At 47.8% G+C, this 13,053-nt stretch overlaps 1 protein-coding gene across 4 annotated transcripts in view; it reads left to right on the plus strand.

Annotated features, from left to right (window-relative positions):
- LOC109903938 (T-lymphoma invasion and metastasis-inducing protein 2-like) overlaps nt 1–13,053 on the plus strand; it is a 114,221-nt gene that overhangs the window by 74,706 nt on the left and 26,462 nt on the right. For 2 of the 4 annotated variants that reach the window (XM_020500961.2, XM_031788268.1), the window contains 2 exons: nt 256–359; nt 13,045–13,053. The exon at nt 13,045–13,053 is cut by the window's right edge and continues 177 nt beyond it. In XM_020500961.2, coding sequence (XP_020356550.1) covers nt 256–359; nt 13,045–13,053 — 113 coding nt within the window. Of the gene's footprint in view, nt 1–255; nt 360–6,816; nt 7,513–10,614; nt 11,082–13,044 lie in introns of those variants that run through there. The other 2 variants (XM_031788269.1, XM_031788270.1) reach the window with 2 other exon arrangements.

Consider the following 13,053-nt stretch of genomic DNA (forward strand, 5'->3'; position numbering starts at 1 on the left):
TTATTGTGACGGTTGTTAGAATGCTGCCTTCTAACCCGTGGACAACTATGATGGCGTGGTATACTGTTACTAGAGAAGTGTTTCTGTTCTGTGGTCAGTAGATGCTGAACTGTAAACATCTCTCCCTCTCAGGGGAACTGGTGTGTGACAGGACTAGCCTCGACGACAACAGCACTTAGCAGTGCTTGTATGAATTGGCCAAGATGGTCAACTAAAGAAAAAACACTGAACATTGCTGTGTCTCTCTCTCCTCAGATGTGTCCTTGGTGCCAGAGGTCCCTGGTGAGTCCCTAGGCTCTGGGCTGGAGAATCGTCTACAACACTCCCGCCACAGCCACAGGGCCGTACAACACAGCAAGGTAAGATTGAATGAACGCTGCGCCCGCTGGCACCGCCCACACTGGGTTCAATGAGTCGGCATAAACATACTGAGAGGAAGTCGGAGAGCTCTAGAGACAGAGCGGGGGAGACAGAATAATCAAGAGCTTTGAGACCATGAACCAACACACTACAGGCCCCAAGCAATTTTGAAAAACAGTTACTAATGTACACACTTTATTAGGTACACCCACGAAAATGGTTCACTCCTACAGACAGTGAGTCACGTGGCTGTGGCTTGCGATATAAAGCAGACCGGCATCGAGGCATTCAGTTACTGTTCGATTGAACGTTAGAATGGGCAAAACGAGTGACCGAAGCGACTTTGAGGGTGGTATGATCATCGGTGCCAGGTGCACCGGTTCCAGTATCTCAGAAACAGCCGGCGTCCTGGCAGTGTCTAGGGTTTACAGAGAACGGTGCGACAAACCCAAAAGACATCCAGTCAGCTGCAGTCCTGTGGGTGAAAACAGCCCATTGATGGGAGAGGTCGAAAGAGAATGGCACGAATCCTGCAAGCTAACAGGTGTGCCACAAACGGGCAAGTAACGGCAAAGTACCACAGTGGATAGGATAGGCTGTTGCAGCTGTCGGGGTAGGTTCCTTGTCAATCATTGGCTTATTGGGGAAATCAGACAATATCAGACAATAAGTAAATCAATCAAACCTTTATTAATGCAATGGGCAGAAGTTGAAAATATAAATTATGTCTCAGTAAGTTCTGCAACCAACCAAGGGGCACAGCTGATTATATACGTGATCACTCCCTGGTGGTGTGATCACCTACGTCAATGTATTTGTGCAGCAATAAGCTGAGGTTACCTTTATAAAGTAACTTAGCTTTTCTGAATTCATTAGCATTGTCCACTGTCACACAAGATCAAAAATGTCAAAACCAGACACACGCCTAGCACACTCTTGCAACAGCTAGGGCTTAACCTCAAAGACTACGGTAATACAGATAGCTTGTGCAAAGTATAGTGGCAGAGTTCAGACACATAGCAACAGTACAAGCATATGAATCTTAAGGTCCCATTAATCAATAGACACAGCAGACGACCACACTAGGTTCCACTCCTATCAGCTAAAAACAAGAAGAAGCTGTTCCAGTGGGCACGCGATCACCACCACTGGACAATTTAAGGAGTGGAAAAATCTTGCCTGATCCGACGAATCCCGGTTCCTGTTGCGTCATGCTGATGGCAGAGTCACGATTTGAAGTACGCATCATGAGTCCATGGACCCATCCTGTCTGGTGTCAACGGTACATGCTGGTGGCGGTGGTGTAATGGTGTGGGTAATGTTTCCCTGGCACATGTTAGGTCCCTTGGTACCAATTGAGCAACATTTGAACGCCACACCTTGTAGAATCCACGCCCCGAAGAATTCTGGCTGTTCCGGAGGCAAAAGGGTAGTCTGACCTAGTACTCGATGGGTGTACCTAATAAAGTATATATGTGTGCAAATTAGTGTGTGAGCTGTGCATATATAAATGTGTGCTTGGAACCTCTCATCAGGGACAGCTGTGGCAGCGGGGCTGAAGAAGTCTTGGCACCACCCTTAAAGATCTCTATATAATTACGCTGGCCTCAGTCTACAGACAGCTTATTACTGTCACACTCCGAGAGAGAGGCCCTTTGTCTCAGTCTAACGCCCATACTGTCAACACTCCCTCTGCCTGCTACTAACCTTCACTCTGTCATTGTCTGAGGCCCCAACACCCTAGATAGACACCCAGAATAGCAGGAAGTTTTAATGACAGAGTCAGGGTTGGCCATGCCGGGTCCTAGCCCTCAGTAGAAGCAGCAGAGGCATTGTACTGCACCTGAAAGCCTGGCCCTCTGCTAGCTCCCTGGCTCGACCCCTGGCATAGAGGGAGAATAGACGTGAGGGCTGTTCTCTCTCTGTAGGTATTAGAATTAGAACAGTAGATTAGTCTGGAGGTTGTTGTTCCTTCCTATCTTGGTAAATAATTGTTGGCAAGCATTTTTATAATCAAGCCTACCTTTTTAATTTCAAGGAGCTTGTTGTGTGATCATGTTCGGTTTTGGGAGTCCTTGGTGACTTGGTCAAGGAGGGGGACTCTGGGTTATCTCTGTAGCAGGGAAAGGCTAGGTGACGGCTAGTGCACCTCAGCTTTCATCACAGCTCCACTTTTCCTACTGTAATTATGTAAATGGCTGCTGTCCAGTGATGATTCAATTGATGTTTATTTTTGTCCCAGGGAGTTTTTGTTGTCAGTTTTTTTATTTTTTTTAAATGTAAATAATAACTTATTTAAGTCATTAAAGTGTATTTATGCATCATGTTTGAAAGCTTTCTGCATTATGGTAATAAAACCGACCGATTTTACAGATGGGGAAAAGTATCTATGCCAAGCTTTATTATAGGGCTGCATTAATGAGACCAGTCATCTGGAGGGCCAGGTTTTAATGATCCTCACTTCAGTGGACTGAAACGTAACATTGCAGCTCAGAGGAGAGAGAACGATCTGTATGCTGTTTGATGCTCCTAAAAATCTCCCTCTCGAGACTGTAAACACTGGCTGGAAATAGTGAATATCTAGGCTGGCCATTTGCCTGCACCCCTGTGTCTACCACTTGTAGACAGCAGGTTGTCAATGTGTTCCCTATGTAATGCCCCTATATACACTGTTCCATTAGACATGACAGTGATACTATGCACTAAACCATATAGGCATGGTATGTCCCAGTGGGCTCTGTTAAGTCTCTGTAATAGCAGGTCTGAGGTCAGTGAAGAGGTGGATTAGAGAAGACCGGCTCCTCAGCTCTCGCTCTGTTTGCCCAGTGACAAGAATGAGTCCCGCTGCACTGGGATCTGCACTGCAGTACCTCTGACTGCTGCTGCTGCTGCTGCACCGGACAGTGTTTGTCTTCGTACCAGCGGAGAGGTACCGGAGGCTGTGCGGGCGGGCGTGTGTGAAGGTGTGTGTGTGGGGAGGTACCGGAGGCTGTGCGGGCGGGCGTGTGTGAAGGTGTGTGTGTGGGGAGGTACCGGAGGCTGTGCGGGCGGGCGTGTGTGAAGGTGTGTGTGTGTGGGGAGGAGAGATACTGAGACAAATAGGTACCATGCAGTAAAAGCGAGCACTGTGAGATTTTGTGGCAAATCTGATAGCTGTCAAGAACGGTTGGAATTTCGCCTCACTACCGGAGTCAGTTTGTGCCCCGGAGCGGAAACAAAACAATCTAGTCAATGGGTAGAAAATCACCTGTGTTTCAGGCAGAATAAGTGCCCACCGCAGCCTGCCAGCCTGTGACTGAATGGAGATGGATGGGAAGGAAAGACTCATTTCAAGCCTCTTGTCACAGCATGTAATCGCCTGCCGCGGAACACTGACTGACTTTGATTCATTGGTCTAGTGGTTTCCAATTTTCTCATATTAAAACGGTGAGCAGCTGCTACCAAAGCACAGTTAACTCAGTATTTACCCTAGTGCTCTGACACTAGATGAGGTTCCCCACTGCCATGGTGCCAAGTTGTTGTTGTTGTTTGGGGACCCCCCCCTGGGGACTGTAGGTCCCATGGCCTGGAGCAGACTGACACCCTGGCCAGCCCACACAGCAGCAGCACACCTGACTAAGGGAGCTGACACTGAATATCACAGAATATCACCTAGATACTTCTGCTACAGCGACACTGTTTACATCAACACCATGACACAACCAAAACTCTTGCTCCTTATGGAATGATGTTGCCTCGGACAGTCACCTTATTATTTAGGACGTCGCGTTAGGTTCCAGGGCTTTAGGTTCCAGTGCGTTAGGTTCCAGTGTGTTAGGTTCCAGTGTGTTAGGTTCCAGTGTGTTAGGTTCTAGTGCTTTAGGTTCTAGTGCTTTAGGTTCTAGTGCTTTAGGTTCTAGTGCTTTAGGTTCCAGTGCTTTAGGTTCCAGTGCTTTAGGTTCTAGTGCTTTAGGTTCCAGTGCGTTAGGTTCTAGTGCATTAGGTTCCAGTGTGTTAGGTTCCAGTGTGTTAGGTTCTAGTGCTTTAGGTTCCAGTGTGTTAGGTTCTAGTGCTTTAGGTTCCAGTGTGTTAGGTTCTAGTACTTTAGGTTCTAGTACTTTAGGTTCCAGTGCGTTAGGTTCTAGTGCATTAGATTCCAGTGTGTTAGGTTCTAGTGTGTTAGGTTCCAGTGTGTTAGGTTCTAGTGCTTTAGGTTCCAGTGTGTTAGGTTCTAGTGCTTTAGGTTCCAGTGTGTTAGGTTCTAGTGCTTTAGGTTCCAGTGCGTTAGGTTCTAGTGCTTTAGGTTCCAGTGCGTTAGGTTCTAGTGCGTTAGGTTCTAGTGCGTTAGGTACCAGTGCGTTAGGTTCTAGTGCTTTAGGTTCCGGTGCGTTAGGTTCTAGTGCTTTAGGTTCCAGTGCGTTAGGTTCTAGTGCGTTAGGTACCAGTGCATTAGGTTCTAGTGGTTTAGAATCTAGTGCTTTAGGTTCCAGTGCGTTGGGTTCCAGTGTGTTAGGTTCTAGTGCTTTAGGTTCCAGTGCGTTAGGTTCTAGTGCGTTAGGTTCTAGTGCGTTAGGTACCAGTGCGTTAGGTTCTAGTGCTTTAGGTTCCAGTGCATTAGGTTCCAGTGCGTTAGGTTCTAGTGCGTTAGGTACCAGTGCATTAGGTTCTAGTGGTTTAGAATCTAGTGCTTTAGGTTCCAGTGCGTTGGGTTCCAGTGCGTTGGGTTCCAGTGCGTTGGGTTCCAGTGCGTTGGGTTCCAGTGCGTTGGGTTCCAGTGCATTAGGTTCCAGTGCGTTAGGTTCCAGTGCACAGTCCTCGTGATAGTTTTTCAGCTCCATGAGGGTGTGTAGTAAACCTCATAACTCCCAACAGGAGCTGTACAACTGTATGAAATGTCTGGCAATGGCGTGAAGTTGTTGTGCTACACATACCATTTGCCAACAGGCTGAGTAGAGTAAGCTCCTTAACTTCCTCCAACCCTTAACTAAGAGGGATTTGACAGTGCATAGAGCAGTAACCACATCCTTCCATTACTGTAGCCTCTCTCGCCGCCAATATCGAAAGTAGGCCTGTCCCATTTTTCCATATAGACACATCCTATGTGTTTTAATCACATTTAGCTCTATTCACTGAGCTTGTCTGATGCTTTAAGCACACTGTGTGATTCAATCATTTACACACACAAATGACTAGAGGTAGTCCGACCGCAATTGATTTGATTGTGCCGGGCCAGGCTCAGACTTGCTGCACTGTGTTAAAAAAAGACAGTGAGTGACTGTGACTAGCACCCATTGTCTCCCTCTCCTCCCTGCTGCAGCAACCACCACACATCAACAGTGTGTATAGTGTTGTCTCCCTCTCCTCCCTGCTGCAGCGAACCACCACACATCAACAGTGTGTATAGTGTTGTCTCCCTCTCCTCCCTGCTGCAGCGAACCACCACACATCAACAGTGTATATAGTGTTGTCTCCCTCTCCTCCCTGCTGCAGCTACCACCACACATCAACAGTGTATATAGTGTTGTCTCCCTCTCCTCCCTGCTGCAGCGACCACCACACATCAACAGTGTGTATAGTGTTGTCTCCCTCTCCTCCCTGCTGCAGCGACCACCACACATCAACAGTGTGTATAGTGTTGTCTACCTCTCCTCCCTGCTGCAGCGACCACCACACATCAACAGTGTGTATAGTGTTGTCTCCCTCTCCTCCCTGCTGCAGCGACCACCACACATCAACAGTGTGTATAGTGTTGTCTCCCTCTCCTCCCTGCTGCAGTGACCACCACACATCAACAGTGTGTATAGTGTTGTCTCCCTCTCCTCCCTGCTGCAGCGACCACCACACATCAACAGTGTGTATAGTGTTGTCTCCCTCTCCTCCCTGCTGCAGCGACCACCACACATCAACAGTGTGTACAGGGCTGTCCGTGTTGCTGAAGCTGCAACATAATTACAGCCATTTCTGTTGCACCATTGTTCTTGCGTAATATAACCATATACAATTTCAGTAGCACATGTCTTAGAGTGATGGACTGTGCCACCCCCACGGTCTCCACAATGGATCAGTCCACTCAGACAGGCGCCAATCAGACCAGTGTCTTGTACACCATGATTTGTTTTCTACTGCTCGACTAAAGAAATCTCAGTCAACCAACATCCTATCGACCAACCAAACAATCAACCACTAAATGGGGTCAGCCCTAATCCAATCACTTGGTTTGCTTCACCAATGATTTAGTGATTGTGGGAAATCCACAAATGGTCCTTTACAGGAACTGACTGGGCAGCGTACTGTAAATGGCAGCGTGTATTTTGGGTGCTATACCGGTAAGAAATCCGTTGCTCTGTTCTAGGCTAAGAATGTAAGAAGGGTGTTTTCATCACCTTTTTAAACTGTGTGAATGTGAGAGGTGAGACATGCTCTCCAGTTACTGCGTTATTACTACTCTCCTCTTTACATCTTTTGAACCACAACAGCCAGCAAAGACCAATGGACTCTAGAAAGAAAGACCTACAGCCTCGTTAAACTTCTCCCACCTACTTACCTCCTCCTTGGGAAACTCCGACGTCCCCAGTCCCTCCTCCAGGACCTGCCTATTGGAGGGGGTGTAGTGGGTGGCGGTGATGATGACTAAGTCTATCAGTCACCATATGGCTGTGACTAGCCTAATAATCTGGGCTTATTGTTGGGAAGTTGCCCCAGCGTCTGGAGCGGCCCTAATGCAGAGAGACCGAGGGAGAGGAGGGATAAACCTATCGAGAGAGGCTTAAGAGGGCTCGCCGGAGGAGGAGAAGGAGAGGCGAGCTGGTGTGCATTGGAATGGCAGCCCTATACCATGGCTCAGGGCCGGGTGGAGGTTTGATTGCTGAGAGGAGGAGGGGGACGGTGGCGGAGGAGCAGGAGGAAGAGGCCAGGCCCTGCGTCTACCTCACCACCCTGATCCAGCTGTTCATCAGGGACCAGTCCCCAGCCCAGGCCCTGTGCTCCATGCTGGCCATGTGCTGGTTTTGGTCAGGTGGCTGTGAGGCCGAGGAGAAGGATCTGTTTCTGGGCTCTGCCCTGCTCACCCTCAGACAGCTGTTTAAAGACAAGCTGGAACTACTGCTGGATGACATGGCTGGATGTGTGGCCTGTGAGAAACCTACAGTACCCGACCCACGCGCTGGACTCCTGGTAACCCAACACTGTCTTTTCTAGTTGTTTGGCCAGGGTTATTTTAGTTATTATGTTTAGAACAGGTCACATAGTGTTAGTAGGTGTCAATGTTTTTATGTGCTGACATGTCCCTGTTTGTCCAACCTGCCTCTACTAATGATTCATTTAAGCAATAAGGCCTGACATGGAAACCAAACCGGCTGCGCGTGTGTGCCATCGTGTATAAATTCCTTTTCCCCCACACCAAACGCGATCACGACACGCAGTTTAAAATATCAAAACAAACTCTGAACCAATTACATTCATTTGGGGACAGGTCGAAAAGCATTAAATATTTATGTCAATTTAGCTAGCTAGCTTGCACTTGCTAGATAATTAGTCCTATTTAGCTAGCTTGCTGTTAGCTCATTTGTCCTGGGATATAACATTGAGTTGTTATTTTACCTGAAATGCACAAGGTCCTCTACTCCGACAATGAATCCACACACAAAACGGTCAACCGAATCTTTTCTAGTCATCTCTCCTCCTTCCAGGCCTTTTCATCTTTGAACTTATATGGTGATTGGCATCTAAACTTTCATAGTATTACCACAACAACCGGAAACACAGTTTGTCTTTCAATCACCCACGTGGGTATAACCAATGAGGAGATGGCACGTGGGTACCTGCTTCTATAAACCAATGAGGAGATGGGACTGGCAGGACTTGCAGCGCGAGCTGCGTCAGAAATAGAAAGGACTTCTATTTTAACCCTTGGCAACGCAGACGCTCGTTGGCGCGCAGGAGCAGTGTGGGTGCAATAATTGAATAACACAGATTTCTAAATTTATTTTGCAACAAGAGCGGTGTAGTCAGGGTATGAGGGGGTGTGGTGTATGGCCAATATACCACGGCTAAGGGCTGTTCTTATCCACGACGCAACACGGAGTGCCTGGATACAGCCTTTAGCCATGGTATATTTGCCATATACCACAAACTCCTGAGGTGCCGTATTGCTATTATTAACTGGTTACCAACGTAATTAGAGCAGTACAAATAAATATTTTATCATACCTGTGGTATACGGTCTGATATACCACGGCTGTCAGCCAATCAGCATTCAGGGCCCGAACCAACCAGTTTATAGTTAAGTATGTTGTCTACAGTACATGTAGCAGCTCCCCATGGGAGAAATGATCAATTCACTGTCATACTGCAGTAGATCTTGAGGGTGTCCTGCTACAACTGAGTCACTGTGTCACTCTTCTTACTCTCTAGTATTATTTATTGTACTCAGTCCACCGGTTGTCCAGCCTGTCTCTGGAGGGTTGACTTGGCTCTTCTTTTTTTAATGCTTTTGCTTTATATCAGAGTCTGTCCTTTCCATAGCCTGCTAGATGTTCAGTCAGATGTTATCAGACATCCCCTGTGGCAGGCTTCTGGACCAGCGGTAGGTAGTGTTTGCTATCACCCAGCTACATGTTCTATCCAGGCACCAGGTCATGTGGCGAGGAGAAGGCTTATCCATCATTGACTGCTCCCGACTGCTTTCAATTGATTGGACCTGGTTTCATGTTGAGGGAAGTGGTTTGCTGCTATGCTTTTTGTCTCACACCCCTATGGGGACTTATCATGAAACATGCACTCTGAAGTCTCCGACATTCTCTGAAGTATTCCACGCACTCTGAAGAACCGGTGGAATAATGTTTGTTTAGAATGAAAAAGAAAGTGTATAATGGGAATAGAAGACTGGGGCCCTCCCTCCCTGTTTGATTTATGAGAAACTCTCTTTATTTATTGAGCTTTAAAAAGCAGATGGCAACGTTGCACAATAGGCCTAACCTGAGGGATGAATCAGCCTCCGTTAGAGCCTTACTGTGGTGTGACAGGACACTCTCCTTTGAGCAATGGGCTGAACCGGCCCGAGGGACACCCCATATTTTATCCCTGGCTTTATACTTTAGACTTTCCATTTGGGATTGTTTATTTTCTTAAAGAGAGTCTTTTGGCGCCGGGAGGATTCTTTTCTTTAATTTGAAAGCGATTCATCTCTTAAAGTAGGCTTAGCCTTCTGCTTTTAATTACTCTATTTTAATGTTTGGCAGAGATACGGGAGAATGGACAGTATCCGGCGTCACTCCACTGTTTGACAGCTCTTGTTTCTCTTTGGGCTGGGTTTGTTTCTAACCTCACTGTATTTGCATACTATTTGAATATGATGTCAGTGGAGGCCCTTTGACCTTGGATTAGTAGCCTCTTGGGTGTGTTTGGCTGCCACTGGGTGTATGAGGGAGCAGAAGAGAGGTTGTGTGTGTGTGTGTGAATGACACCTTGCCCGTGGGTGGAAAATACCAGACTGGATAATCGCACTGTTGACACGTCAAGCAGGAGCGATAATCTCTCCACAAACGACTCCTCTTCACAAACCGCTCCTTCTGACATCTCCCATGTCAACACGTCTAGGACTTCACATGAACAATACCCAAATAAATATCAGCCAACTGTTTCCAGTGTTAAATGTTCAGTCAAGTTATCCACACACTTTCAGACATTCCGACACCTTTTTAGACACACATTTGTGCTGCATTCTGAGAATGCTGTTCACTTCAAGGGGTGGGGACGTAGTGGAATCTAATGTAATATGTTGCTTCTATACTGAGGCTAGTTAATTGTGTTGTTGTGTTGGAATGGTCTGCCCACACAGGCCTAAGCTTCCAGTCCTGGATTGGATTTGGAACAATCAGCTAGTTGTCACTCGGCTTTGTCTGCAATCAGCAGACCCAGCAGCAGGACACCCCTCAGTACGATGTTGTTTACCAGGAAGCATAGCTTCTTAACATAGGCTTGGACTCATGTTTTTATTGAAAAGCACCAACAATTGTTCATTCGAGGACCACCTCTGGCCTGTTGAACAGACACCGCTGTTCCTGACCGTGTGACAGTGCAACAGTGAGGCTTGCGGGCCAGAAGAGTCCTCATTGTGTTGATGTATTGAGAGGCCAGGCCTCAGGCCTGTGGCAGCATGACACTGGCAGCCTGACCTCTGCATTATACCCTCTGGAAGCTGACACGGGTCACGTGGACCAGAGATGGGGTGAGAGAGACCGACAGAAAGAAAAAGAGAGCGAGGGAGGAATTCCCCTCCGTTCGCACTGTCCGCTCGGTCCGGCCGTCTGATTGATGGATATGCAGATTGGTGCGGCAGCAGTTTTTAGTCAAATGCCTACGCTCACAGAACCTCTAGACTCAGGATCAATGGCTAGCTCCCATCAAATGCCCCCTGGCCCCTGGAGAGTGGGGTGTTCTGTAGACTGAGGCTTCTCCTGGCCTGGTGGAGGAGGAGGAAGACGACGTGACAGGCAGGGGGGTTCAGTCACTAATGAGGAAGAGGCGGAGTGTGGGAATACTGAACGTGAGGATCTGATTAGGACTATCAAGTACTGTCCAGTCAAGAACAACTAATTGCCATTTTAGTGGTCAGGTCCAGTCCAGCCGTGATGCCAGCGTGCAGGTCAGGTAGGCTGCATAGGAAAGGCTGTAACCTGGCCTGTAGGACCCAGAGACAGGCCACAGCAGCCTGGAGGCTCCTCTACAGACTACTCTTCATGGTGAGTAGGACAGAGAGGGACGAGAGGCTTGCCATGGGAGTAGAAATGACCATCCAAAGAGGGAAGGACAGCATTAGTGGGGTTTAGCCTTTCACTGTCTAGTTGTTCAAGTGTGGCGATGGGTATCAACCTCGGGCTCAACATGTTTTAGGGCTGTAGGTGTTGTGACAGAGAGGTTAAAACTATTCCTCATGGGGAGAGGGAGAGCAGATGGGCTAATTGGCAGGATAGGATTTAGATCATTCTTAGAATCACCACAGACTTCATGGTTGTTTAATCAGAAGAAAACAGTCAGTTCCCTGTGTTGTGTAAGTGGGCTTTAGTATAAGCGCTAATACTGTGAGAGGAGCCCAGATGTAGCAGGAGCTGTCAAGCGTAAGCAGAATAGGGAGGGAGAGTTGAGACTAGCGCTGTCGGATGTGCTTGTCCATTCTCCGGGTGCATTGCTGCCTCCCTCTCCCCCTCTCCATGGCTCCCGAGCGGCCTGTTCGCGGATCTTAATTGATTGGATATTTGGGTTAGCCGTCAGGCGTTCGGCTCAGACTTGGTCAGATTGTTGTGTGAGACAGGGAGACTTCTGAGTCATACCCCCCCCTAGTCGTTCTCACAGGTCGCCCGTATTAAGTTGCTGAAAAGTCATGCTGCGAGAATGGGAGAATCCTTCTGTGTGTGTGCGCCTGTGAGTGTGGCATCAGAAACGAACGTTATCTGTCTGTGTGAGGCTAGTTTGCCTCTGAAGCTGCCGCAGGGTATCTGATTAATATGTCAACAAGTTATCCTTCAGCCAGTCTCATAGCCTTTTCAGCTGCAATATGGAGAAGCTTTGGTCTGTGTTAGTGTGTGGGTGAAACATATTCACTACATTCAGTGTGTGTGCTTGAGCTTGTGTGTGTGTCTGTGGATGCCGATGCTTGCCCTGTGTCTGTTCTTTTGTGTATCTACAGTGTACAGCCTTCAGTGTGTTAACACAGTGGGTCAGCTTAATTATCCTAGCTCACGCGGAGACCCAGAGCTGCTGGCTGGGTGGTCGTGTCTAGAAGCCAGCCAAGCCTAGCCTGAATCCCATTCCCCTCAGTGGGGGCCTGAGCCACCAGCCCCCTGCCCCAAGACCCTTGCCATAGCCATGCTGCTCCCACAGTGCTGCCTAGTTCTGTCCTCTCTACAGATTAGTATGGAAGCTGCTTTGGCACCCTCCCGAGTAACCATGCTATAATTAAGCAATAAGGCCCAGGGTGTGTGTGTGTGTGTGTGTGTGTGTGTGTGTGTGTGTGTTATATGACCATTATACCATGGCTAAGAGCTGTTCTTTTGCATGACACAATGCGGAGTGCCTGGATACAGCCCTTAGCCGTGGTATATCGGCCAACTACCTCAAACCCCCGAGGGAGCCTTATTGCTATTATAAACCGGGTACTAATGTAATTAGAACAGTAAAAGCAATTGTTTTGTCATACCCATGGTAAACGGTTTGATATACCACAACTTTCAGCCAATCAGCATTCAGGGCTCAAACCACCCGGTTTCTAATTACCTGATGAACTACTGGCTTAGCTTAATAGAGGACTTGATTTGTCCCCTGTCTCTATGGTATAGGCCACACTGGGTTTTAGACACTATCTGGGTTCTGCTGGGTTGTTTTACTGTGAGGGCTGTTAATCGATTTGGTTTGTGTGTGTGTGAATGTATCTGCGCTGTTGCTGTGCAATATTGATGGTGACAGGCAGGGTATTTTCTGAGAATTGCTCCTCTGCAGTGGAGAGCAGCCTGTGAGTACTGGAAACATAGAGCTACAGGAGCCGATGACAGCTCTGTCTGATACCGTATTACTGTGCTGATTGATGGGGATATTGTTTTATGATTGATGTATTAACAAAAGTCCTTGTGATCCTAATAAGCTTTGTGTCTACATGTTACTGTTCTCCTGTGGTCCCTAACCACTCTGTTTCTCTATCGCCCCCTGCAGAGCGTGGAG

This window comes from Oncorhynchus kisutch, linkage group LG14, assembly GCF_002021735.2.
Source record: "Oncorhynchus kisutch isolate 150728-3 linkage group LG14, Okis_V2, whole genome shotgun sequence".
NCBI classification, from domain to species: domain Eukaryota; kingdom Metazoa; phylum Chordata; class Actinopteri; order Salmoniformes; family Salmonidae; genus Oncorhynchus; species Oncorhynchus kisutch.